At 33.8% G+C, this 27,353-nt stretch overlaps 1 protein-coding gene across 12 annotated transcripts in view; it reads right to left on the reverse strand.

The window, feature by feature from the left end:
* Positions 1-27,353, reverse strand: part of agap1 (ArfGAP with GTPase domain, ankyrin repeat and PH domain 1) — a 351,020-nt gene that overhangs the window by 140,582 nt on the left and 183,085 nt on the right. For 7 of the 12 annotated variants that reach the window (XR_015493378.1, XR_015493379.1, XR_015493376.1 and 4 more), the window contains exons 4-6: positions 16,991-17,076; positions 12,436-12,577; positions 10,682-10,816 (exon numbers count right to left, since the gene is read on the reverse strand). Coding sequence is in view for 8 of the 12 variants with exons in the window: in XM_087256868.1 (XP_087112994.1) it covers positions 10,682-10,816; positions 12,436-12,577; positions 16,991-17,076 (363 nt within the window). In the remaining 4 variants the exon portion in view is untranslated. Of the gene's footprint in view, positions 1-10,681; positions 10,817-12,435; positions 12,578-16,990; positions 17,077-25,346; positions 25,362-27,353 lie in introns of all 12 variants that reach the window. The other 5 variants (XR_015493377.1, XM_087256867.1, XM_087256865.1 and 2 more) reach the window with 1 other exon arrangement.

A 27,353-nucleotide genomic window follows, 5' to 3' on the forward strand; every position in this document is an offset into this window, starting at 1 on the left:
TTTCAGAAACTGCTTATCTACTAGGATTTTCACGCACAACTATCTCTAGTGTTTACAGAGAACTGTTCGAAAAAAGAAAATTACCAGTGTGAGGCAGTTCTGTGGGTGCAAATGCCTTGTTGAAGCCAGAGACCCCAGTGTACCCATCTTCTGATGGATACTTCCAGCAGGATAATGTCAAAGGGCGAATCATCTCAGACTGGTTTCTTGAACATGACCATGAGTTGACTGTGCTCAAACAGCCTTCACAGTCACCAGACCTCAATCCAATAAAGTACCTTTGGGTTGTGTTGGAACAAGTACTGTAATTCACATCATAGATGTGCTGCAGACAAATCTGCAGCAACTGCGTGATACTATCATGTCAATATGGACCAAAATCTCTGAGCAATATTTCCAGTACCTTGTTGAATCTGTGCCACTAAGGATTAAGGCAGTTGTGAAGGCAAAAGGGAGTCCAACTCGGTACAAGTAAGGTGTGCCAAATAAAGTGTCCAGTGAGTGTATATTACATTAATATTAATTAAAAATATGTACAAAATAAATTTAAATAAATCACAGATGAAAACAATAAAACAAACATAAAAACTATAAATAAACTGTGATTTATGAGTTTAAGAATATTGAAGCACAGATATTCAGTAATCAAATTTAAAATAACACTTTCTACAGTTTTCATTGTATAAAAAAAACACAATTAATCTTTGTTAAAGTGGCAAACTTTATAACTTCTTGTGTTCAAATGGTTGATTTCCTGCGATGCAACTAATGCAGATTCACACATTGCGATATCAATGCAGAAATGATATATTGTGCAGCCCTTATACATTATTATCAGGGCTAATAATATTGATCTAAAAATTGTTTTAAAATAATTCAAAACTGCTTTCATTCCAGCCAAACTACAGTATATTGGAGGATATATATATAAAGTATATTTACATATACAGTATACAGGCTTTGTTTGATATGTTTAATACAAACTGTTGTATATTTTATAGAAAAAAGTAATTATAGAAAGTAATAAATACATTTTTATTTATTTAGTCTTTTTATTTTATATTTAATACTCAATATTCTTACAAAGATCTACAGTATAACATTTTGATGAAACAAATCTATATTATATTATATTATGTTTATTATATTACAACACATCTACAAACTGTTATACATTTAAGTAATAGAAAACATCCTATATTACACAACCTTCTACATTGATTCTCCATGACCTAATAATTGAATAATAAATCAAGATCATCCCATAAGCAGTCTTATTTGAGATGATCAACATAAGTATAAACAATCATTGTCCCGTTTCATCACAAAATCATACAGAGCCAGCAAAACTGCACTGACCGATGATTAAAAGTCTCTTTAATTATGGTCACACATGTAATAACAACAGCTCATCATCATGGGTTGCTGATTCACACACACATAAACACACACACAAAACACACCTCTGGGCAGCTGCTATGCTATCAATGCAACACAAAACATTAAAATAATCATTTTGGTACTCATCAATAAATTCCACTACAGTGGATAATTAGAATGCATGATTAATTGAGGATAATGAAATGAGAGATGCGAGGAGACAGCGTCAGTAATGATCAGGAATTTAGCCTTTTCTTGCTCTCATTTAGTGCTGCTGATGAGCTTGGCCATCATACAGACATGCACCCACTCTTTGCACCCACTCTTTACACACACACACACACACACACACACACACACACACACACACACACACACACACACACACACACACACACACACACACACACACACACACACACACACACACACACAGTTAAATTACAGCAGTCTTGGCTGCAGCCAACAGTGTAATAATTAAGCAGATAATAGCAGAGCGTTTAGAGTGTAAATCTCCCTCATGGATGGAGAGCTGAACACTAAAGAGCTGTGTGCTTCTGCCACACACACACACACACACACACACACACACACACAGTAAACACAGTAAACACAAACAGCATAGACGTAAGAAAATGTCTCCAGATTATAAAATATGCAGTTGACAGCAAAATTATTGTGTAATTTGTATTATTTTAAAAAAATATTTCCCAAGTGATGTTTAATGGAGCAAAGACATTTTCATAGTATTTTCTACAATATTTTTTCTTCTGAAGTCTTTTTTTTTTTGGTTTGGCTAAAATAAAAAGCAGTTTTATATATATAAAAAATAATTATAAAAAAAAAAAATATATATATATATATATATATATATATACATATACATATATATATATACATATATATATATATATATATATATATATATATATATATATACATACATATATATATATACATATATATATATATATATACATACATACATATATATATATATATATATATATATATACATACATACATATATATATATATATATATATATATACATACATACATATATATATATATATATATATATATATATATATACATACATACATATATATATATATATATATATATATATATATATATATATATATATATATATATATATATATATATATATATATATATATATAAAGGTCAATATTATTAGCCCTCTTAACAAATTGCTTTCAATTAGCTACAGAACAAAGCTGTCCAATGACTTGCCTAATTAATCTTGCATAGTTAACCTTATAGTAAAGTCTTTAAATTGCACTTAAATACTAGTAGTGTATCTTTCAAAATAACTTAAAATATTATGTACTATCAACGAAAGAAATTAGTTATTAAATTCGCTACGTTTAAAAAAAAAGGTTATCAAATTATTGTCTATGTCAGAGCACTCGAGAAAAAAAAAGCTTAAATGTGTATAGGAGAGCTAATCATTTTGACTTCAGCTCTACACAATACTATTACAAATCTGTCAAAAGAACAATATTCATTTGAAAAGAACATTCTCAGAACATCACTACGGGTGCTTTCACACCTAGACCTTTGTGTCTGAACCTGGCATCTACGTTTAACGCATTGTGACTAAATAAAGAGCGTCAATGTGATCGTGCACAACAACATGCAAAACGGCAGACGCAAAAATGTCATTTAAAAAAAAAAAAGCCTCATTTTTTTCAGCCATGTCAAAACCTTCTCCACCAATCAGATTGGAACTTTTGTTCACGTGCACGGAGCTGCTGAAGTTACAGTAAACAGCACTTGGAGGCGCTCAAGCGCATAACTGTCAATGCGAGCACACACTGAAGAAGATGCCGAGAGGGGATAGGAACAAGGAGCTGCTTATTGCACTGGTGAACAATAATCGTTTCTTCATCGCTAGACCTGGAGCTGCTACTTAAACCGTCCATAACAACAAGCGTGTTAACTTTGGCTGCGTCCGAAACCGCCTACTACTCAGTAGGTACTGCATTTGAATTTAAACGTACTACTCGGCCGTTAGAAAAGTACGTTCTATACAGTATGAATGTGAAATGTGAAAAGTATGAACGGAATTCGGACGTACTACATCCGCCATTTTGTCGTGGTCACGTGACCTACCTGTGTCAATTGCGTCGCTTTGCTCGCATTCATGAATTCGCTCGCGGGGCATCATGGGATAGCTAAGCATGCATTGGATGCGCACTCTAGAATCTCGCCGGAAGTAGTAAGTCATCCGGGTACTTCTCGCATACTGTTTTTCGAATTCTGTAGCTGCGTCCCAAATGGCACACTATACACTATGCACTCATGCACTATGTACTTATGCACTTACACACTCAACAGGATAGTATATGTATGTAGGCTCGTCCCAAATGGCACACTTATGTTTTTTTTACTAAGCGGAAATTCAAACCGTTTCCCTGATGACGTTTGACAGTTGCCAAATCATTGAAGGAAACGGCCGAATTATCAAATAATACCTGCCGTGAGTGTTGCCGCAATCACTATCGGGAGGCGCTATAATCACTCTCGTAAAAGAATTTTGCTTTCACCATCCAAATTAAATAAAGTTATTCAACATGTGCGTCCGATAGCTCCGCCCCTTCCGCTACGTAAGCAAACCTGCGGTCGTTGAGTGTGTGAAGTGTCCATCATTACACACTTCATTTTAGCGGGTGAATGAGTGCATCATCCGGGTAGTTAAAGTGCACTTATTATTTTTAGAGTTTTCAGTGTGAACGCACTACTTACACTATTTATACTACAAAATGGCGTAGAATAGTGCATAAGTATGCGATTTGGGACGCAGCTTGTGAATTCGGACATACTACTCGGCTCGCATACTGATTTTAGCGTACTATATAGTATGGAAGTATGCGGTTTCGGACGCAGCCTTTGTCTTTTTCTTCTGTGTTACAAGTGGGTGTCAGAAGCTTAAAGTTGTGTAGCGCCATCTAATGTCAAGGAGTGATTTTGCATACTCTTCTGCTTGACGCCAGTGAAAATCGCTTGGGTTTGAATCTGGAAAAACGTCTTGAAAAATGCTGACGATAAACGCAAAGGAAAAGCGTCACAGTGTGCACGAGCCTTTAGACAGAAACCGGGACCAGGAAACCATTAAATTTACTATGTTTATTTTGCTACATTTGCTTCCATGTTTTAAGTTTCTTCCTTCTGATGACGTCGACCTGAGAGCTTCTATAGGAACTGCATATTAAAACCAAAGACTAGAATACACAAGACATGTCACTTGCATAACTTTGAATGGGGAAAAGTGTAACGGTCAATATGGCAAATGAAGCCCCTCCTACTAGTACAAGAGCCAATCATCGATTGCTGTAGACTGACGACTCTCCTGTGCAGAATCTTGGACCAAATGTGTGCTTTTACAACAGTTTTTGTGGTCAACAAACACACTGGAATCTCAGCATATTTGCAATATTTGCTTCACAGACATAAAAAATATATCCAATTAAAGCCTGAAATCTGTACTTTTAAATGAATCCACTACACTTGAAAACAAATGTTTTTTGTTTTGTTTTGAAATCTGTATAATTAACGATGTAAGAGGTAAAAACAGTCTTCGAAGCTATCAGGCATGTTAATGAAGTTCTACCTCATTCACAATAGAGCACGCTGATTGGTTTGAACCAAGTCTTTCTCATGAACTAATGCTGCACACTCAGAGACGTCACGATGTACACCCAGGCACAGACATCCACTCTCCACGCAAGGATCTAATCAGCGTGACTCGGCTTTAAAATTTTGTTTCAAACTGGAAGAACGACTTAGCTCGAAATAACGCAAAATATCTCATTCCTTTGAAGTGCGCATGCACAATAGCTTGGGCACCCTGAAAATAAGCAGAATTTTTTTGATTGGAACATTTAGAAACTTATGAGACAGTTGTTGTTTAATTTTATTGGTGAGTGCAAATGTCATGTAATCTTAAGCTTGGCAAACAGTTTTGGAGAATTTGATGATTCCCAATTCAGATGGAATGACAGAGCATACTGCCCGAGAGGCATTACAAAGATGACCACTGAGTAAAATGACTTGGCTTAAAGGGACTTGGTTAATACCCTCTCTTAACATGCTATGAGAGAATGAGGCGAAAAGAAAAGCCATGCCTCCTACTCAATATTCTGTTTGCAGTTATAAGTAGATCACCGTACTAAAACAAAAGTCTCAGCAACTTCCAGTTAACATAGAATTTAAATGTTTTGAAATAGATTTCTATTTATTTTCTTAATCTTCAGGTGTTTGCTCCGATCTACAGTTGAAAAGAACAGTCAACTGTTTTTATAGGCCCTTAAAATCACCAATCCATCATAACATTCATCATGAAGACTCATTAAATCCTCACATCAAACAACACTTCCACTGAGGAGCTCATAAACATGTTCTTGTAGTGTTTGCTGCTTGTTTTTATTGTACTTTAATAGTATTAAGACTCCCACTCTTAGCCAATTGTCAAATTCCATGACTTCCACCGACAAAAAAAGTTGGTCTATAATGAACAGAAAAAACATAATTTTGCATGATAGAAAAATGTTGTTCAGCTTGAATATATAATATCATCGTTTTAACAGCAATTATGAGAGCAGACATGAATAATTTACCTCACATCTTGAAAAGAAACAACAGCGGAGTCTAACACACAGTCTTTGAAGTGGTCATTTTGTAGCCAAAGCTCTTGAAATTTCCTGGCATGCTTGGCTTAGACCGCATTTGACTTAAGTGACTGCCAGTTGAAAAGCAGGAAAAGATTAAAAATGGTGCTGAAAAATAGCCTGGCCATAACAATATAAGCAAAATGTGTGAAGCAATGTAATAAAACACTTAACACGGTAGAGAAAAAAATTTACATATAATCAAAATAAAAAAAATGTTGATGAATGGAAACTGAAAGTGACAACAAAAGCGTCTGACATTCAATGACATTAACAAAAAAAGTGAATCCCCTGACCAGTGGTAACCTTGTATTATATTTAACTAGTGTATGTGTATTTAACACTGATCTCGAAAGCATTTTATGAAGTTTATGAAAAAGTCTTGGTGACACTTTACCATGAAATCTCATTTATAAACATTATGTTAATAAATAACAACAAACTTTTCAGAACATTAAAGGTATAGTTTAACCAAAATGAAAATTTACTCACTATTTACTCCCCCTCAACAAGAGGGTGTTCCAAAGAGTTGTTCCATATCTTTAAGAGTTTCTGTCTTCTGTTGAACCCAAAAGAACATATTTGGAAGAAAGCTGAAAACCTGTAACCGCTGACTTCCAAAAAACAAATGCTATAAAAACATCAAAGGTTTTCAGCTTCCTATAAAATATCTTCTTTGAGGTTGAACAGAAGACAGAAACTCATTTCGACAATTTTCCTTTTTGGGTTAATTTTCCCTTTAATTAACCTTTGTTAATATCTTCTGTTCTTCGCAATAGAAGATATTTTGAAGAAAGCAGATAACCTGTGGCCATTGACTTATGTAGGGAAAACAAATGCTATAAAAATCATCAATGGTTACAGGTTTTCAGCTTTCTTTGAAATATCTTCTTTTGGATTGATCAGAAGACAAAAACTCATAAAGGTTTGAAAAAAGAGAGCAAATTATGAAAGAAGTTTCATTTTCGGGTTAATTATCCCTTTATTTAACCTTTGTTAATAGAAATGTTCATACGTATGCTAATTCACAGTCCAATATTTAATGTTAACATACAACCTTAATGTAAAAAAAGAGCTAATATGTAAAATTAACTAAGTACTTTTAGTATTAACGATAATTAATTAATAATGATAAAAATTTGTTTTAGCAGTTGTAACTAATCTTCAATGAACAGAACATAAAAAAACACTGAACTTTTATTTCAAAGTGCATTAATAATGACAGTCTTAAAATGTATTATTTAAACTGGCGGATTAGCAGCAAAAGTAACACTTTGCTGTTGTTACACAAATGTAGAAATGGTACTTTAAATGAGAATTAATCTTTTAGGACCATTTAAGCTTACAAAAATCACTAATTCTTTGGGCATTTGATTAGATTAAAATGAAATTCCTGAAATGTGTAATGAAATAATCATTATAATTATTTATTATTATTATTACTAGTAGCCTACACAATTTATTTATTTTATTTATTTATTAAAAATTTTTCTAAGCAAAACCAAACAGACAGATTAACAGAATACACGGAGTGCAGTTAGTAGCAACAGAGTAAAAATAAAATAATAAATTTACCTAAGCAAAGAGACAGGGAAGAAAACGAATATATGTAATAAAATTAATACAAATATAGAGTCAGTAGAAATAGAGCAATAAGACAGAAAAATGGAAAACAAAAACAAAATAAACACAAGCAAAGAGAAAGGTAAGAAGGAAAAAAATGATTGCAATAAAATGAAAACAAAAAAACACAACAGGTGCATATAAATGTATGGATACTGTGTGTTAGGGCTGCACAATATCGTTTCAGCATCGATATCACAATGTTAACCTTCACAATAGTCACATCACGAACATACGCAAATTGAGTCTGGATTTATTTTATCATTTTGGAAGTGTTTTTAGGCCATCAGGTATAAGAAATTGTACTGTTTTTAACTTTGACATTAAAAACAATAAATTATTTTGAATCGTTTATTAAACGAAGACTATGCAGTATTAGTTTACATTTGATTATTTAATTACTGTATAACTAAAAACAGTCTGAAAAACATTAAATCGCTGTTTATCTAATTTGTATCTTTTTCTTGATTGAATTTATCTGTGCTTGTAGACTGTTTCTGATATTTTATGCAGATGCACTCCTGTACAGAATCATCCCATTCAATCTCAAATCATGCATTCTTTCCAAATAATTATTCAACACATGTAGTGAAATTGTATTCATATCGCAACATATATCGCAGATTTAAAAACAAATATTGCAATGTTAGATGCAGCCCTATTGTATATAAAGCAAGTACATAGGTAAGTCAACAGATAATGATAATAACCACAAATAATAATGATGATGGTGATAGTTAAAGTATTGAGGGTGTGAGGAAGGGGGTAGCAATAATGCCTCCTATTACTAATAATAAAAATAATAATAATACACAAAACATTCTTGAAAACTTCTGAAGCTTGTTTCAACAACACAAAACCAGGAACATAAAGATAACCATCTTGTTACCATTCTGAGCATGACAATAAACAAAGAACAAACAGCACAACTAGTCTGTTAAAACCAAACTCAAAGTAGTAAGTAAAAACATTTAGAGCTAAAAGAGAGTCAAATCTTTAAAATCAAGTCTCATTTCTTAACATTTTGTGCCCCCTAGTGGCGCACACGTCTCAAAGGCTATCTTTCCTGGAGCATTTAGAAACGACTGACTTCTACCTTTCGGTAAACACATCTGCAACATTATTTAAACTAAATATTTAAACTAAAAACAGTTTATGAAGTTCTTATACCCTATTTTAGTGTCCTAGCAAACTCCAGCACAGCTATATCTCTATACTCTACCACGCAGGGACACACAAGAAAAGATGGGCCATTTAGTCAGTAATTAAGAGCTGATTAAGCCAGATTGGTCCGGCTATTCAACAGCAAAGTCACCTTGCCCTTTCTGCCTCCTGCTCCTTATACTGTAACCTACATAATGTTATCCAAGCATGCACTGTTAACGGCAAGCACTGCGATGAATCTTATCTAACAGGAGGTGCCATACGATTTGACACTTCCAGAAGAACACTGGATTTAAACCACTACTCAGATCACTGATTGATTTGCTTTAAAGGTTATACATTCATGTGCTAACTCTGCAGAAAGTGTGTACACAAATTGATACAGTGAAAATCAGAACTATCAACCCTCCTGTACATCTTTACCCCCAATTTCTGCACTGTAATACCTAATAAGTTAAGGTAACTCAAACCATTTAAGTTCACAAACTAATTCTAATGTGTGCTGTGAACTTAATCCATTTGATTAAACGAAGCCCTTCGAGTAAAGTAAAACCCAATAAATGAAGGGAACTCAAACCAACTGAGTACTGTAAAAACTAATAAGGCAACACAAACCGTTTAAGAAAGCCAATTGCTACAAACCATTTGAGTTAAAAAACTATTCAATATGAGCACTGTGAATCTGTGAACTTCCTCCATTCAAGTTATAGTTAGGGCCAGGTGGAATCTGCAGACTTTTTTTTGCTATTTCTGCGCAGAATTTTGTTAAATATTTGCAGGTTTATGCGGAATGATTTTGGGAGTATTATAACTAAAACCTTAATATATGAACTAAATATTACCTATTTAATTTGTATTTAATGTTTACAATGCAAATCCAATTAGATCCACTGCACTGTATTTGGTAAACAAAGCAAGTCTTCTTTATATTATATCTACTAAAAGACAGAAAATATTACTTTACAAACTGTATTGTAAACAAATTATATAAACATTTTCATATTAGTCAAAAATTAAACTGAAAATAATTTAAAAACTGAGTGAACATGAAAGTACATGCAGTACAGTACAAGCATCACAGTGGCAAGAAGGTTGTTAGTTCGAGCACCGGCTGGGTCAGTTGGCATTTCTATGTGGAGTTTGCATGTTCTCCTTGTGTTGGCGTGGGTTTCCTCCGGGTGCTTTGGTTTCCCCCACAAGTCCAAAGGCATGTGCTATAGGTGAATTGGGTAAGCTAAATTGTCCGTACTGTATGTGTGTGAATGAGAGTGTGTTTGTGTTTCACAGTGATGTGTTGCGACTGGAAGGGCATCTACTGCATAAAACATATACTGGATAAGTTGGAGGTTTATTCCACTGTGGCGACCCCAGATTAATAAAGGGACTAAGCCGAAAAGAAAATGAATGAATGAATGATAACAATACGTAATATTTTATTAGATATTTTTCAATATACTAGTATTCAGCTTAAAGTGACCTTTAAAGGTTTAATTAGGCAAATTAGGGTAATTATGCAAGTCATTGTATATTATGGTGGTTTGTTCTGTAGACAACAGAAAAAGAAATGCTCGAAGGGGTATTTATTGACCTTAAAATGGTTTTGAAAAATTAAAAACTGCTTTTATTCTAGGCAAAACAAAAATAATAAACATTCTCCAGAAGAAAAAATATGATAGGAAATAATATTAAAAAAAATCCATGCCCAGTTAAATATCATTTGTGAATATTTGAAAAAGACAAAAGAAATTCACAGCAGTAATCATTTCGACTTCAACTGTATAATGTTAAAGGATTTTAGACATTGTAGAGAAACTCACCATCCTGGAAGACGCGCTCGACGTTGAGGCCATAAGTAGCACAGGTCTCGTAATATGTGCACCTCTTCAGGTCGTTGGACAGTTTTCGAGCACGAGTGTCATCAATGACACGAGGGTTAGCTGCACTGATTGCGTCTGTCAAGAGTGATGAGGAAGCAAAAACAATTAGAATTAAGCTAAAACTGGACATCATAGTAAAAGAGGAAGACAAACAGTGACAGCCTTCATCATAATTGTATCTCAATCAAAACCAATGGAAATAAGGCAATAATGGTAACTACTTATTTAAAATGAGCTGAAACAATACAAATCTTGCATTTGTTTTGAGAAAACTTAAATGATTTTTGTTCAATCCACTAAAATTTTGTAAAAAAAAAAAAGATTAATTTAAGTTAATCAATTAGTGTTGGGACAACATGAAGGAATTGTAGGGAACTTAGCATTTTTTAAAGTGTACAGTCAAAAATGATGTTTGCTGTTAGTTCAAACGACTTATTTTTAAGGAGCTGAAAGAACACAAATCTTGCTTTTGTTTTGGGGCAACTTGATTTATGTTTATTCCACTTATAAATTACTTTAATCCCTCCTCCATGTTGCCCCATCGCAAATCTATAGGGTGGAACACAGCTATTTTCACAGTGCAAGATACAGATTAAATCCATTGATTTGAGTTTGGCTCCCCCTAGTGTTTATATACTGAAAACACAAGTAGTGTGAATGTTTTTTTTTTTTTTTTTTTTTCTGCTTTGGTTACAGTTTAAAGTTTGTAACCTTAAAAAGCTAGGGGTCAGTAAGACTTATATTTAAATATAATAATAATAATGTTTTTGATATTTTAAATGTATGTTTATTTCAATACATTGAAGTATCAAAAATGTTATTCACTGTACTAGCTGCTGGAAATTGAGAGTTGCTTTTACAGGAATTGCATATTACAAATAGTACATCTTAACATCAACAAAAGTTATTTTACTCTTTATTAATATTTTTCATGCCAGAATTTAATCAGTATATTGGTAAGAATCGAGGCACCTTAAAAAACAATTCAACAAATGTCAGAATGTTTGAAGAGAGAGAGAGAGAGAGAGAGAGAGAGAGAGAGAGAGAGAGAGAGAGAGAGAGAGAGAGAGAGAGAGAGAGAGAGAGAGAGAGAGAATTTTGAATTTATTCCCATATTAGCTTCTCTGGTTATATCATGGTAAATCCAGATCATATTTACAACGTTTTGTAAATATCCCTTTTCTATAATAACAATAAAAAGACATCAACAGAAATAAATAATACATAAGATACACATCTAAAACATTTTTTTGTTTACTTTTGATAAAAATTGTATCCTTTGTCAATGATTGACATGTAAAAATATTTCTTTTAAAATCTCTCTAGTTTAAAATAATTGTTTGATTAAACATTAAAAATAGGGCATTCCAAAAGTGTATGTCTCTCAAACGCTTGAAACATAGGGTAACATCTGTAACATAGGGCCCCTCAATAACTCTTGCCAGACACACTCTATGTTATGCATTAAGAACAACTTTATGCTTAAAAAGAGATTATAAGCAATAAAATATTAATACTAATAGTTAATAATATGAACTCCTTAAATATAATTTAAGCAAATCATGTCTAGCATTCAAACTGTTTTCTTATAATTATATTGCCAAACCACTAGAAAATATGACCTTGGAATTTTTAATGAGAGTTGCTGTCATGTGATATAGTACATACTTAGGGTTTGCTCTCTCTATACTCACCCTGAGTTCCCACGAGCACCAGGGGCACCTCTGCGGTGTTGCGGTAGTTGGCCATGCGACTGTAGTAGTGGTAGACCGTCTGAAAGCTGATCTCATCTTCCAGACTGAACACAAAAATGACCGCATCCACCCACAGCGCAAACTGTGAAACAACAATTGAGAGAGTGGGAAGCGTTTACAAAGTGTGAGAGAAACATTTTTTACATTTAAAAAAAAAATGCTTTTTTATGGAAAAAAAAAGTTGTAGTTGATTTTCATTAGAATTCATAGACTGAGTTTCATTTCATCCGCTACGATGTGATTTTATGTATCTGAAATTTTGCAATAGCAAGGACTGATAGGATTTTAAAGACCTGGATTAAAACAAAGGTTATTTAACTCTCCTTAACCCTGCCATAATGGATTTAATTTATACTGTAACTGTCCTAAAAAGAAGTGTTAGAGTGAAGCACAAAATACATTTATACATTATTATTTATACATATTATGTATACTGTTTCCCCCACCAACCTTAATCTATATTGATTGATTTATTTTATGTTGTAAGATCTTGTAAATAATACTTTATTGCTTTTTGACTTCCTTTGTGACTTTCCTTTATTTCATAAGTGAAATAAATACACTTATTTTTGCAGTATTTTGGCTGTTGTGTTGATATTTTGCCACCAACTCACCACAAAATATTATCACCTTAAATGTTACCTTTTAAACCCTAGAGACAAAACTTAAAAGTCGTAACAATTATAAATACCAGTAACTTTCTATAATTAGAAAAATATATAATTAATTGAATCTGGGAGCTTTTACTCTTTTTAAAAGTTTACCAAATATAAATATAATATAATAACATTTTTTATGTTTTTTTATTTATTTATTTATTTATTTGTCATTGCTGTTTTTGGACAAAATATTAAAAAATACTGTCTTCCCTAAAAAAAACACATTTCATACTTAGATTTATATATACGGAGAGACAAGTCATAGTTCAGCCAAAACGTGTAAATGGGCTGTTAATTCACTCAAGCTGAGACTATCAAAGATTTAGGCAATTACTTATTTATCAAAAGAATAAGATTTTTAGCTAAACAAACATCTGTGGTTATTGGTGATTCATAGAATTTAAGTTAACACCTACTTGCACTTTTATACTTAAACATTTAAAAGCAAAACTAAAAAATGAACACCTATGGAAAGTTGACAACCTCTGTGAAGTTGGAACCCTATAAAAATAAATAATCCTTAAATCTATGCCATTCTTGTGCTACATTTGTGGCACAAAAACAAAAGTTTGGTATCTGAGATATTAATGAATCTATTTTTTTGACTGACATCACTCTCCACCCCATGCTGCTCAAATCGCTCCAAATCAGCGCAGTTCGTTTGTGCTTGATTAGTGGATTGTGCCATTAAAACAAATGCTTTATCTATTTTCTTTCTTTAGTTATAGCCAAAATATTTCAGGAGCCATGACCTCACTTTTCACCCCAGTTCCTCTAAATCACTGTTGTCATTCATTTATGCCTGTTTGTGCCGTTAAAACAATCACTGTATCTATTTTCCTTTTTTAGAAAGAGCCTAACACTTCATTGTCTTTTTTGGTTTCTAGCTTAATAAATAATACATAAATTCAGTATCAGAATCATTTTTAAAAAACCTTATATTTATTCCTCAATGACAAGGTAGTTTTTCTATTGGGCTTGTGACAAAATGAATGATTTAGGACTTGACTCAGTTTTGCAATTTATTTAATTGTTTTTTTTAATATGCAAAATAATAGTTGGCTACTCAAATGTAAGCTCACACCTTCTGAAATAAAATACTTTATTATCAGAGAGCATACATATAAGAAACTAGTTATTATACACTTAGATTAAGAGTAAGCATTACGGTCCACCCTATTTCACCAAGGCCCACTCATTTTAAAAATTCTGGCCTCGCCCCGATGTATACATTTCAGAAAATGTCTATTTATGGTTATAACTTAAATATGTATATCTAATAGAAATGTATCTTTTGACAGCATTAGTGAAGAAGTAATGATAATTCAATAAAACGTGCATATGTATGTGCTCAAATCTACTGTATATAAAAACATTTTCACAAGTTAGATTGCTGTCTGACCATTAAACACATATGATGTGACCAAGTGTAAACCCCACAATGTTTTCTCTTTCTCTCTCAAAGTGCTGCTAATTGCTGGTTTTCCTTTAGGGCTGTGTGATTTGGAGGAAAATACCTAATTGTGATTTTTTTGACAAATATTGCGATTGCAATTTGATTTACAATTACATTTAAACTGGTTTTAATTTATTTCAAGCTTCAGCTCAGTAAGCTGTAAGCCGTGGCAACAATTCTGCGACAGCTCTTAAAATATGCCTGTTTTTGTTCGGTGTCTGTGACTTAAAAATATTCCCATTTAACAAATGCTGTTTTTCTTTGATATTATTTCATCTATTAATGCTTCTGAAGCAGCAGACGCCATCGTCCTACTTTTCAGCACTTTCCTGTTTGTTTTTTATAGAGTGAAGGAACTATGACGTCAATTTGTATGCAAAAACCCGGAAACGAGTTAGCATTTTAGCAGTTTCGGTTCCCTCGTCCTAAAGTGAATGGGTTTTTTTGAATGGGATTTCAGTAAAATCGCTTAAATAAGGTTCATGGCTAACACAAACTCAAGATACTTACACGTTTTGTTCTACGACATAAAACACATCAGTTACATCAGACTCTTGAATTTTTAAATCGGTTATGCTTCTTTAAAAAGAAGGTTGCTAAATGGGACTACAGATGGTGTCGGAGACATTATACGTCATCGAGCTGATCTGGTCTGGAGCGCAGCTTGCTTGTGTTGGGCATTTGGATTTGTCTGTTATTTAGGTATTTTCATGAATAGTATTTTATAGTTTGAAGTGTTTTTCTAGATTGTGTGTAGATAATTCCTTCACTTGTAAAGGCTGTCGAGACAGAATAATTTGTTGATCATTTATTTTTATTAAACGATATTATGAGGATACTGCTTACTAGTGCAGCCTGTCTCTTTTTTGCTCTCGGTAATGCAAACGTGTCAATAAATGTGTAAAAATATATGCATGTTAACTGTCATTTTAATGTGATCAAGTGATTTTTTGTCTTTTTTTCTTCATCTGAACACATTTAACTCTGTCATAACTGCAATATTTACACTCCTCCATAAAATGTATAGCAGATGTGACTGTATGGGCTGCTTTTCGCTGTACTTTGTGACATAAAAACGAAAACTGAATGTTGTTCTGTGTCCATGATGGAACTTGCTGGCATTTAAAAGACATGTTCCTCACGTCTCATTTGTGTATAAGATAATATAATAAACAGAGAGATTTACTCTTTGTTATGAAACATATTTTTAAAAATAAGCTTGAAAAGTTGTCGTTAGCAAGGTGGTGCTGACGTCACAGGTGAGCGCCCCGATGCCACTGTCGTCTGTTTATAGCCTAATGTTAGCTTTTCAATTCTTGTATTTGCATTTAAGATCAAAAAGTGTTTAAAGTTGTATTTTCGTGTGAGGATTATCCGGCTGGACAAAACATGTAAGTGTGATGAACAGTGTTTGAACACAGCTTATTATTCGCAATCTTCAAAAAGCCTATGGGAAAATCCTATAGGTATTTTATCGAGGTAACTAGTTTTATGCTAGCAGCCTATTCGCCTACAAGGTGACGTCATAGTTCCTCCACTCTATTGTGGGCATAGTTCAGTAGTGCAATTCTGATTTGGCAGAATGAAAGTGTGCTCACTCAATTGGTTAGTTATAAAGCCCAGGTCAGATCACACGATTTCGGCCTGATTTCTTTGATGTAGGGTGTCATGTGAAGTCGTGAATCACAAATGTATGTCTTGAAACAAGATTCAATCGTTTCTTCTGGTGTAATGTGGCATAGTTGACAACAACTGATACTCATGCCTGCAATGCCTCACAACACCATCGCAGAAAGTCTAGGCTGTTTAATTTTCTGAAGCATAGCGAACTGGTTTTGAAGCACTTCACCTCAGATATTATTCGTTATTATTGTTTACATACAATTGAAGACAGAATCATTAGTCACCTTCAAAAAAGTCACCTTTATCTTGGAAAACCTGAAGGAGCCTAAATTAACAATAAATGTTTGGGTGAACTCTCTTTTGGGAAACCACATTTCCATTTCAGGCAAGCATGCAAATGTGAAGCAACCAATGCTCAAGAAATCTATACAGAAAACTGGAATCCCTATTAAAAAGATGCACTGGAATGATTGTAGCCCTTAAAATGACTGAAACTAGCAGACTGAGACACCATAAAATTCACAGAGCATGAGGAAAAAGGCTACATGACACTTCCTGTTAGCATTTTTAGGAATCATTTGGTCTAAATAAATGGCATCAGCCTTGTGCAAACCCTATTACATCACAGCTCCCTGTAAAACAAATCTAAAATATAGTTTTAAACAAAAAAATGTTCTGGATATGACAAAGCATTATTAATCAGAGCACCATCCTCTAGTGTAATGAAGCCCTATGCATTTTGGGCTGTACTTCCTACCTGAGCCTCCGGAGGTCCCCCTTCATCCCTGATTAGGAGGAGGTAACTTTGTCCGTCCACCACAATCTCCTTTTTAAAACGGCCTCCTGTCCAATAAAAGAGGTCAATTAGTCTGATGTCGAAAGAGTCTGATGATGGAAAACATTCACTGCTATACTACTAAGACATTGATGAATTGATGGACTGTTGATTGACATGAAAATGAAGAAGGGCATATATGTTATCATTTTGTTATTTGCTATAATTTTCTTTTATCAGGACAATTTGTGCTACAAATCAGTGTTCAGAATCATTTAATACAAGTTAAATTAAGTACTCTAACTCTGTTCACTAGTTCAGAATTTATTAAAGGGGTGGTCCACTACGATATCATATTTTAAACTTTAGTTGATGTGTAATGTAGCTGTGTAAATATAAACAACATCTCTCAATGCGCTTAAAAGTTCAATTTAAAAAACGAAGACAATGGCTTTTACAAAGTTAGCTTAGCAAAGAAAAACTAGACTGAAGCAGTTTCAATTTACTAGAACTTCCATGTTAAGCTGCTTTGACACAATCTACATTGTAAAAGTGCTATAGAAATAAAGATAAATTGAAGTGAATAATCCATTGGAAGCTCTGTACGCAGCTTTCAAACATGGTGAAACAAAAGCAAGACAATAGTTTTTATAAACAAGGAACACCATCTTTTTTGGTTGTTTTGTTTTTTTAAGGTCTTTCCGATGTCAAAAATGCTTGTACAAAACATACTGTTTCGGTAGCCATTATTTTGAGAAGTAAATCGCTTGTTTGGCCTTCTTGCAGACATCACATGCGTCATTAAAATAAATATGAGTGATGAGATGTCGAGATAAACGTGTCTCTTGTCCTTGACACCACAGATTTAAAAGCCAAAATCACAACTAAACAGTGATTAACGCAACAGACAAACAAAAATGTTTTAAAGCAACATAATATGAGCGTTTGCAGTTGTGGCATTTAGACTTTGAAATTAACTTTATGTTGTTGTACAGTATTTAAATGACCTTATGATCATGTAAAATATGACATGTCAAGTTTAGTTTTTGCTGTCTTGTGTATATTTGTGACTAATAATCTAAAGTATTTCCATACACTGCAAAAATATCTGTTAATAAACAGTTCCCTATATTTTGTGATGTTTCCCCCATTTATTTAAGGTTGTGAATTGCATTATAAGACCTTGATCTCTGCTCTGTCGACTTATGATGTTGACAATTCAACTTTACAGTTTAACAAAGTGACGTTTATTGATATTTTAGTAGTTTGAAATGATAATTTAGACCCTTTCTCTCACAACCTGATGCGGAGAGGCTTATCCATGCCTTTATCACATCATTTCTTGATTTCTGTAATTCACTTTTCACAGGTTTACCAACAAGTTCTCTCAGAAGATTACAGTATTTTCAAAATTCCGCTGTACGGGTTCTGACACACCACCATATTACTCCTGTACAACACTGGCTTCTTATTAAGACACGGATTGATTTTAAGATCTTGATTTTAACCTTCAAAGCAGTGCATGGGTTAGCAGCTGGTTCCATTTGTGACCTGGTGACCTTTCGCCACTCCAGCCCGCAGTCCTCGTTCAGCATCGAGACTTACTCTGTATCAGCCACGCTGAAAACTCAAGACCATTAGTGGTAGGGCTTTCTCATACTGTACAGTGCGCCTAAGCTGTGGAATGCCCTACCCATCAGCATTAGGAATGCCACTTCTCTGGACTGTTTTAAGAAACTTCCTAAACCTCATCTTTTAGCATTGTTTTTAACTTAGGATGATTATTTTTGTTAATTTATTATTCTATTTTATGGTTCATATTTGTATTGTTTTGTTGTGTTTTTTATTGTTGTGCTGTTTTTGTTATTGTTAGTATTTTGCCATGTAGCATTTTAAGCCTAAAGCCTGTTTCACACCTCAACCGTGAGTGTGTGTTTTTTTCAGCGTCCATGTTAACAGATTAGAGCTTTCGTACAGCACGCAGAAGCAGCGCATCAGCGAGAGGCTGAAGCAGCAGTGCCGCAATAGTTTCAGCACTGGGTCTATTTTTGCCTCGCTGCTCAAGCTCAATTAAGGTGACAATGCTTTGTGTAATAATGACCAAAAACACGTTGATTAACAATAACAATTAATTAAAAAAAACAAATTTGTATTACAAGGTAATACAAAATACAAAAAAATAATGCTAATTCACGCATATTTTTTCAAGCGTACACAAATTACTGCAACAAATTCCTACATAGAAAAGCGTAAATAATGTGTAAACAGAATATTTATTTTCTATTCCCCCTCAACAACTATAACCGTGACTAATTTCCCCTAAGAGGAATAATTGTGTAATTAATGTAATATAGTGACTATTTAAGTCTCTTTTAATGAATTACTTTGAAAAAGCAGCTTTGTTGTAACCGCTGCTGAACATCCCATGGGAAACATATCTCTGTATTTTAATGAGATGCCTTTATGTACGAGCACAGAGAGGCCAAGTCAAAAAAAAAAGTAGACAACCATTGGGCTAAACCTCATTAACATGAGTATTTGTCAAAATATAATATGCAGCCTGAACAAAACCCCTTGTGCTTGAAAGTGTTGCTTCATGTTTCTGCCCACAAGGTTTAATCAGTTTATTTTACCCTCATTTCACATATGCATAATGCATGTATCTTGATTTAAACTTTTTCTTTATCTACGTTTTATCGAGTCCGCTCTTTCTGACCTACTTTGTTTTTTCAAAGAATGACAAATAGGAGCTTGAGACTCAAAGAAGGCATTTGAAACCAAAGACTAATTAAATGTCATTGCTGTAATTAGTTTTTTAAACATCTAGTCTGATGACCGGAGTGGTAAAGATAATCTCGCACAAACTTGTAACCCATGCCCTGTCCGAGCTAAAAGAGCAGTGGTCAGAGATCACAGGACTCGCTCTATCTTTCGGTCATGTCAGTTTCTAGAGGGATGAATGGAGGGCGGCTCTTGGCTGGTTTGCTAAAGCATAAGAGGATCAGAGGGGATTCCTGGAGATGTTAGAGGGTCTTAACCTTATCGCAGTTCTATGTGGCTAATCAGCTTGTGAACCGAAGACCTGAAAAAGCTTCACTCTCACTTCATTGACTGAAAGGACATTCCATGGTCATCTCGGGACACGGACATCTCAGGGCCATTTTTCACCCTTCACTTCTGACCTCTGACTGCATCCCCATGATAACCAGTCAAGATGATCAGTCACATGGAGACACACTTGACGTCATTTACACTAATTTATTTAACTAACAATTTTTATAAATAATAAATATAAATAATAATTTAAAACAATTTATTGAAGAGGGCTAACATTTTAAATATTTTTGTATTGTTTTTTGCCCTGTCAACAAAGCATTTTGTATTTGATCCAAGTCTGATGTTAATTATTTTCTGGAAAAAATTAATATCTCAAATTATTTTTCTATATATAAACTTTGCAATTATAGAAAATATTTTATTAATTTAATTTGGCATTAAAATAATTATTGACAAAATATATAAAATTATACATATTTAATTATATATAAAAATATATAATTTTTTAAATAACATTGTACATCAAGTTTTGCTTAAAAATGCAAATAAGAATCTTAGGCCCTGTTTACTCTAATCCGTTTTTGTTTTAAAACATCATTTTGAAACAAAAAAAGATCCACGTCTAAACTCACATTTCACCTAGCGTTTCTGAACAGCTCTCCGTCCACACTACACTGCTGAAAACTCAAATCATGTGACCACACACACACTGGCATGTGCAACAGCATATGCATATGTCTGAGCTCCAGGCAGTCAGGAGGTGCTTTGAGCACACCTTTCCAGATGAGAGATGAGAGCAGCGAAGATCGGACAGTTCATCAAGAATCTTCCGCTGGATTTCATCTCACTATAAATGTTTAACGTGATATTCAATTATTCTTTTCTCTATCTAATGACTCTGGTCTTTTGAATCTATTACTTGTTCTCAGGTAAATATATTAATGTAACCATGTACACTTATTCTGCATATTGACTGATTGCTTGCCTATATTTCCTATTGCAGGGATGACCAAACTTGTTCCTGGAGGTCCGATGTCCAGCAGATTTTAGCTCCAACCCTAATCAAACACACCACAACAAGCTAATCAAGGTCTTCCTGGGTATACCTGAAACACCCAGGCAGGTGTGTTGAGGCAAGTTGGAGCTAAACCCTGCAGGGCACCGGACCTCCAGGAACGAGATTGGTGACCCCTCCTATATTGTATAAACATATTGTATGTTATATTTTTATATTGGCCACTATTGATTATCAAAACTGATTATCAGCCAAAGAGACAGTAATGTTATAGGCTCCGTTTTGTTATGAATTGCATACAGTGATGATGACGGTCATATAAATATGTAGCTACACGGTGCCTTAACATTTTTAGTGTCTGTTAAGTTGCTAATATCAAAATGAAAATAGGCAGTTCCATCATGTTTTTATTTTATTGTTAACACAGTGAAATAACATAGCAAGGGTGATGAGGATGACGTTTTAAAGTACACGGTTCCCTTTGAATATTGACCCGACGTGTTCTTGGAAGTATTTCCATATAAAACTTATGAAGTCTGAAGGAACAGATGAAAGACTGAACTTTGTTCACTAAATGTTGAGGAAAAAGCCACAATCAGATAGGTGAATGTCAGCAGCCACACCTTCATTTTCAGATGTATCCGTTTTCCCCTATCCACACCGACACAGCAGCAGTGTTTTAAAACCAAAACGGTCTCTTTAGCATTTTCAAAAATCTCCATTTTCAGAGCTCAAAAATACAGGTTAGTGTGGATGGAAGGCGTAACCATAGCAAAACATATGCGCTTACGTATTAGTGTAAACAGGGTCTTACAAAAGTATGAATGAGCAATAAAGTAACTGCTAAATCAACTTAGACTTGTCACAGTATCTATAAATTGTTGCTTTCTGGTTATTTGAAGGGCTTTTTACCCTCATTTGTGTTGCTTAGCATAAAAGTGTCTGTTAAATGAATGAATGTAAATATATATTTGGCAATGAAATCATCATCTCATTATTATCCATACTAAAATAATGTTTTTAAATATATAGAAAATATGTTTTTATTTTAACTACAGTAAAGCATCAACACAATTGATCGTAGCATGATCAAAAATCAGTTGCCGACTCATTTGAGACTAAACAAGTGCTTGTATAAGCTAATGTTTTCCAAAAGAAAACGGTTTCCAGTTTTAAAATGTTCTTGTGTGTGTTCTAGTTTTTATCTGTGTGAATCTATCAAATCTTTAAAGTCCTGATCCTTTATGTGAGAAATAATGAGAACACCAAAGTCCATGCGGTTCAAGAATGTCACCAAGTTTGGCTGAAAAGGATCATTGGGTGAGATGTTCGGATATGGTGGTCAGCTTGGAAGGGACATCGAGTTTTTCCACAATGACACATTTTGCCTGTTTTTTTCCATAAGGGAAGAGGAAGCAGAGCAGCATCAGGACAGCTAATCCTCAGCATATAGTCTGGACCCACTTATTTATAAGTTCGTTGAAAATAGAGATTGAGTGAGAAGTGCGCAGTGAGTAAAAGACACACACCCGTTCGTGATTTACATTCTGGGTTCTTTCTCCATGGAGTTAACCTCAAAACACTTGAGTTCAGTCTCTCAATGTGCTCATTTGAATCTTGTAAATAAAAATAAAAACATCTCTGAAACTATTCGCTACTTGCTTTTAGGATAAACTGCTGAAGTGTTAATGGACAGTGACCTGTAACTCCCGGTGCATGGTGTCTTTGTGGTTCATTGAGGAAATGAATGAAATGGAAGATGATTTAACTACAGTGGCATGAAGAGAGGAGCGAAGTGGAACCTCCTATTCTGTGGCATGATCTGTTTTAAGCTTTGTGACAAATAAAGGCCTCGGGTAATCTTACAGCGAAGTTCTTTTTCATTTTTCATCTGAAGCAAAATATAAAGTAAAATTTGATGCTTGTATATGAAAAAAACTATAAAGAAAACATCTTTTCTGAGAGTTCATATTTTGACTCGCTTTTGACCTCAACAAATCTAAACAAACCAGCAAAGACTTCAATGTCAAAGAAGCCTCAGAATAAATCTACATATTTTATATTCACATATCACAGACTGATGGTAGTTTTAAAAGTATTTAGTGACCAGGGGTCCGTTCTTCGTACCTCGCTTAAATGATCTAGAATAATTGAGCAGATCTTGGATCGTTTAATCTTGTTTACTGATCTTAAGCTAATTTTGTTCTTCAAACAATTTTGCAAATCCGATTAAAGTTTCTGGATAATTTGATCTGTTTAATTGATTGCTGTGTATGCTCATGTGTGTTGTGAAGGACAGATTTAAAAACAATGTCATAATGACTGATTAAAATTCAATATCAGCTATGTGAGCAAAATGACAAGTTTTATGGCAAATAAAACAAATGGTTAAATATGATACACTTGTGTTGTAGGCTATTTGTAGAGGCTTTGCACTTTCATTTGTAAAAAAGACAAGTATTAAATTTAGTTTCTTCAGGATAGTATTCAAGTTTCTTAATCCTGTGGAGCAAGGCATAACTGGCTATTAAATTGAATTGATTAAATGATATTTGTTAGTGTCTGCATATCCTGCACTGCATATCACCTGCATATTACAGGGTTTAAACAAGTAAAATTTAAGACCTGAGACATTTTTAAGACCATTATGAATGAAATTTTAGACTTATACAGGGCTAAATGTTAAGGATTATTTCATTTTTGTTTTTTTCGAATATCCCAGGTAGAAAAGATGTTCACTTGCCCTATCAAAAAATAAATAAAAAATGTAATACATTTAATAAAATAATAATAATTATAGTTTTGTTTGAATATTTTTTCAAATATATCCATTCACAAACCCTATAACCTTACCAAGAATATAACAAAATATAGCTGTCAAATACTTCAGTACAATAATATTATTTTTATAAGAAAAAAATAAAGGTCAGGCCAGTATCCTCAGCAGTAAATTAATGGAGAACTTATAAGCAAATGTTAGTGTAAGGAAAATAATGAAATGCTATTTTTAAATAAAAAGGTTTATTGAGATGAATTGTTGGTGATTGTATGGGTGTTAATGGCCAGATTGTGTAGCTACACATGAACAAAGAAAAAATAAATTATTTTAAAAAAAGGTTTAAGACCTACAACACAGTATTTCAGATTATGTAATACTTTTTAATACTTAAAATTTAGCTTTTGAGATTTAAGACATTAAGACTTTTAAGACCCTGCGGATACCTCGTATTAGCTCCTAATATTTAGAGTGCATGATTCAACAAAATGATAAACCTTTTTCTTCACACACGCAGAAGAAAACAAACCTCTCTAAGAATTTGCCATGTATGCAAATAAAATTGAGCAGTTAAATCATGTGTTTGTATCTAAAAGGTCCATTATGGTGTCATAAAAGTATATTTTTCTACCTGAAGTGTACATACAGTATTAGTCACTACAAAATACAAAAATGTTTGCACTGAAAAAAATAACTCCTCCATGACTATTTTTGTATCTTTATTTTGGAGTGTAAATTACATGTTTTTTTTATTGTTTTTCTGCTTTTTTAAATATGCATATTTGCAATATTGTTATTTTCCTAAATTTAATATAGTACTCTTGTAAGAAAACATTAGCATTTTGCAAATACTTTCATTATTACCTTTGCTTAATCTAATTCTTTTATATGAAATCTATTTACAATCTAATTGTTTACATGAAAAAGCCTGCTCCTGGACAGTTTTGAGCTACCATGCTATGACAACAACTCCTGGGTAAGTTTTGAAAACGCCAAACAGTCAATAATAAAATCCAGCTAACTGAATAATTCGCGTATAAGGAACAGACCCCAGACCAAAGTTTTCCAAAACATTCACTTAGGCTAAGCCATTTTAAGCTCCCAAAACACTTTAAACGAACTTTTGGCCAAATTTTTGGTAAGCTAACTATGACTTGTCACATTTATTGATACTATTATTTCTTTCCCTCAATTAAAAAACGCTTCAGATAAAAAAGAAATATCAGATTCAATTCAAATGTACATTAAATGGTGTCAAAACCATTCTCTCTTTAATGTGGTGTAAAGTTCAGGAGGGCCTTGAAGAGAAGCCATGTAGAATAGATCATTCTCTATTTTAGGATCTTAGCGACAAAATTTATCTTAACAAAGAATATTTACTGTACATAAGCCACAGCGATGGAGATTTCACTTGCTCAACTCGCTTGTACTATGACAGACCTTCCCCAAAAAGAAAATGACTGTGACATTGAAAAAGAGCAAATAGTTACCTGCGTCCACGTCAGCTAGTTAAAGAAGCAGCCGAGGAAAGAGAGAATAAACAAAACTCAAATCATAAAGCAGCCAAGCTAAACATGCACAGTCATAGTTAAGAAATGAAATACAGCAGGACAAAGAAAGATTTAAAGAGAGAGAGAGAGATAAAAGCATATCTTTCAATCATTTTTCACAATCTTATCAAACGCCATGGATCTTTTCTGCCTGTGTGTCAGAAGTATGTATGTATGAGTGTATCTGAACAGACAGATCAAACACAGTTTGACCCTGAGGGCACGGTCAGGTCAGTACAGATGATTTACAGCACTAAAAAATAGCACATACTATCACATACGCTCTTGTAATTTAGACCAGCTTAGTATGGAGGTCAATAATGTAACAAACAGTATGGCCAAATCTTTAAGAATGGTATTTTCATCAAAAACACTCCATGTCCAGTGTAATTAAAGAATTATAGAAATTAATTACAGAAGTAATTATATGCAAGTATCAAGTCAATCATAATACAATGCAAAAATGTGTATTTACACAATAAGAACATTAAATGACAAATGATTAATTTCAGTGTGAGTACTTATTAAACCAACTTAATATAAAGTGAGACCAAAACAAAATAGTAAAATCAAAATTGTGATTTGAGACAAAATTTGCATCGTGAGTTCAATGAATCATTACATCCCTATAGTCCTAAAGAGCTGCGTAACAAGTTCGTCCAGTTTCTTAAAATATATAATAAGACTATTTTGCTGGAAATGTTAGTGGTTAGTTTATGTTTTGCACTAAAAAAAGTTGAAACTTGTAGTATTTATAACAGCGGTCATCAAACTTGCTCTTGGACAGCCTGATTTTAGCTCCAGCCCTAATCAAACACATTTAAACAAGCTAATCAAGGTCTTACTATGTATACTTGAAACATCCAGGCAGGTGTGTTGAAGCAAGTTGGAGCTAAACCCTGCAGGGACACCGGCTCTCCAGGACCAAGATTGGTGACCTTTGATTTATTGTTGACTGGTGAAGATATTCATGACTTGATTTCAAGTGTTTAAAGAAAAAAATGATTAATGGATCCCAATTTAAAGGAAATGTGTTGTTTTTTCTTCATTACACCAAATAAAATGTTAATCCTTGTTGAAAATGAACACAAAGATGTGCCTTTATATTAAAGTAGTGCACATTTTAAACCAGGTTTTAAAAATATTACTATTTACCACTGACCCATTTAACAAAAAAAAAAAGTCATTGCAGTTATCGAGTTATCAAGATTTTGCAGTTTGCAAGGCAAAACCTCATTCAGGAAAGATTAAAAGTCCAACATTGATAACTCTTATAGCCAGAGGGGCTGGTCTGCACCAAACTGCTGATCCCAGCAGAGCTGTCTTTCTAAACAACAAAACTGTGGTGGCATGAGCAAAAACTGACTTATTTACCCATACAGGGTTCTGGGTTTTGAAATAGTAAATGCAAGGTCTTTGTAGCCACCACAAAGCCTGTAGGGATTTTTCTTTCTTCTTGCGTAAACAAACACACACAGTCGGTCTTGTGATAATATCTCCTAATGAGTTCTCTGAGAATGCATCTATTCATGTAGCATGTGTGATAGAAACAGGGGCCGGTGTAAAAAACCCTTGCGGCCGACTGCTTTCATTGCAGAGCGCGCTGTAAAAATGTGCTCCAGCTCTACTTAGTGGTTTTGAGGTCGGGGTTCACTCTACCCAAGCTAGGGAACACTATTTTTAAACCCCGAATAGCGTAACTTCAAAAAAAAAAGTAGGAAAACATTTCAAGGGCTTGGTAGTTTTACTGGAATGTAAATTTAGAAATAGAAATCACCGCTTTCTGTTGCTAAAATGTGACATCACTTTATTGGAAATCAGAGTTTATCGTATACGTCTATCATCAGATGGCGTGCTGGCCTCAAAAGTGAACGCTTTGAGCGAGTCGTTTAAGACAAACTTCAACAGTCTCTGATGTCGTTGAAGTTTCCCTTGGCCCTCTCTGCT

This window comes from Danio rerio, chromosome 6 (genome assembly GCF_052040795.2).
Source record: "Danio rerio strain M-AB ecotype USA chromosome 6, GRCz13ab, whole genome shotgun sequence".
Taxonomy (NCBI): domain Eukaryota; kingdom Metazoa; phylum Chordata; class Actinopteri; order Cypriniformes; family Danionidae; genus Danio; species Danio rerio.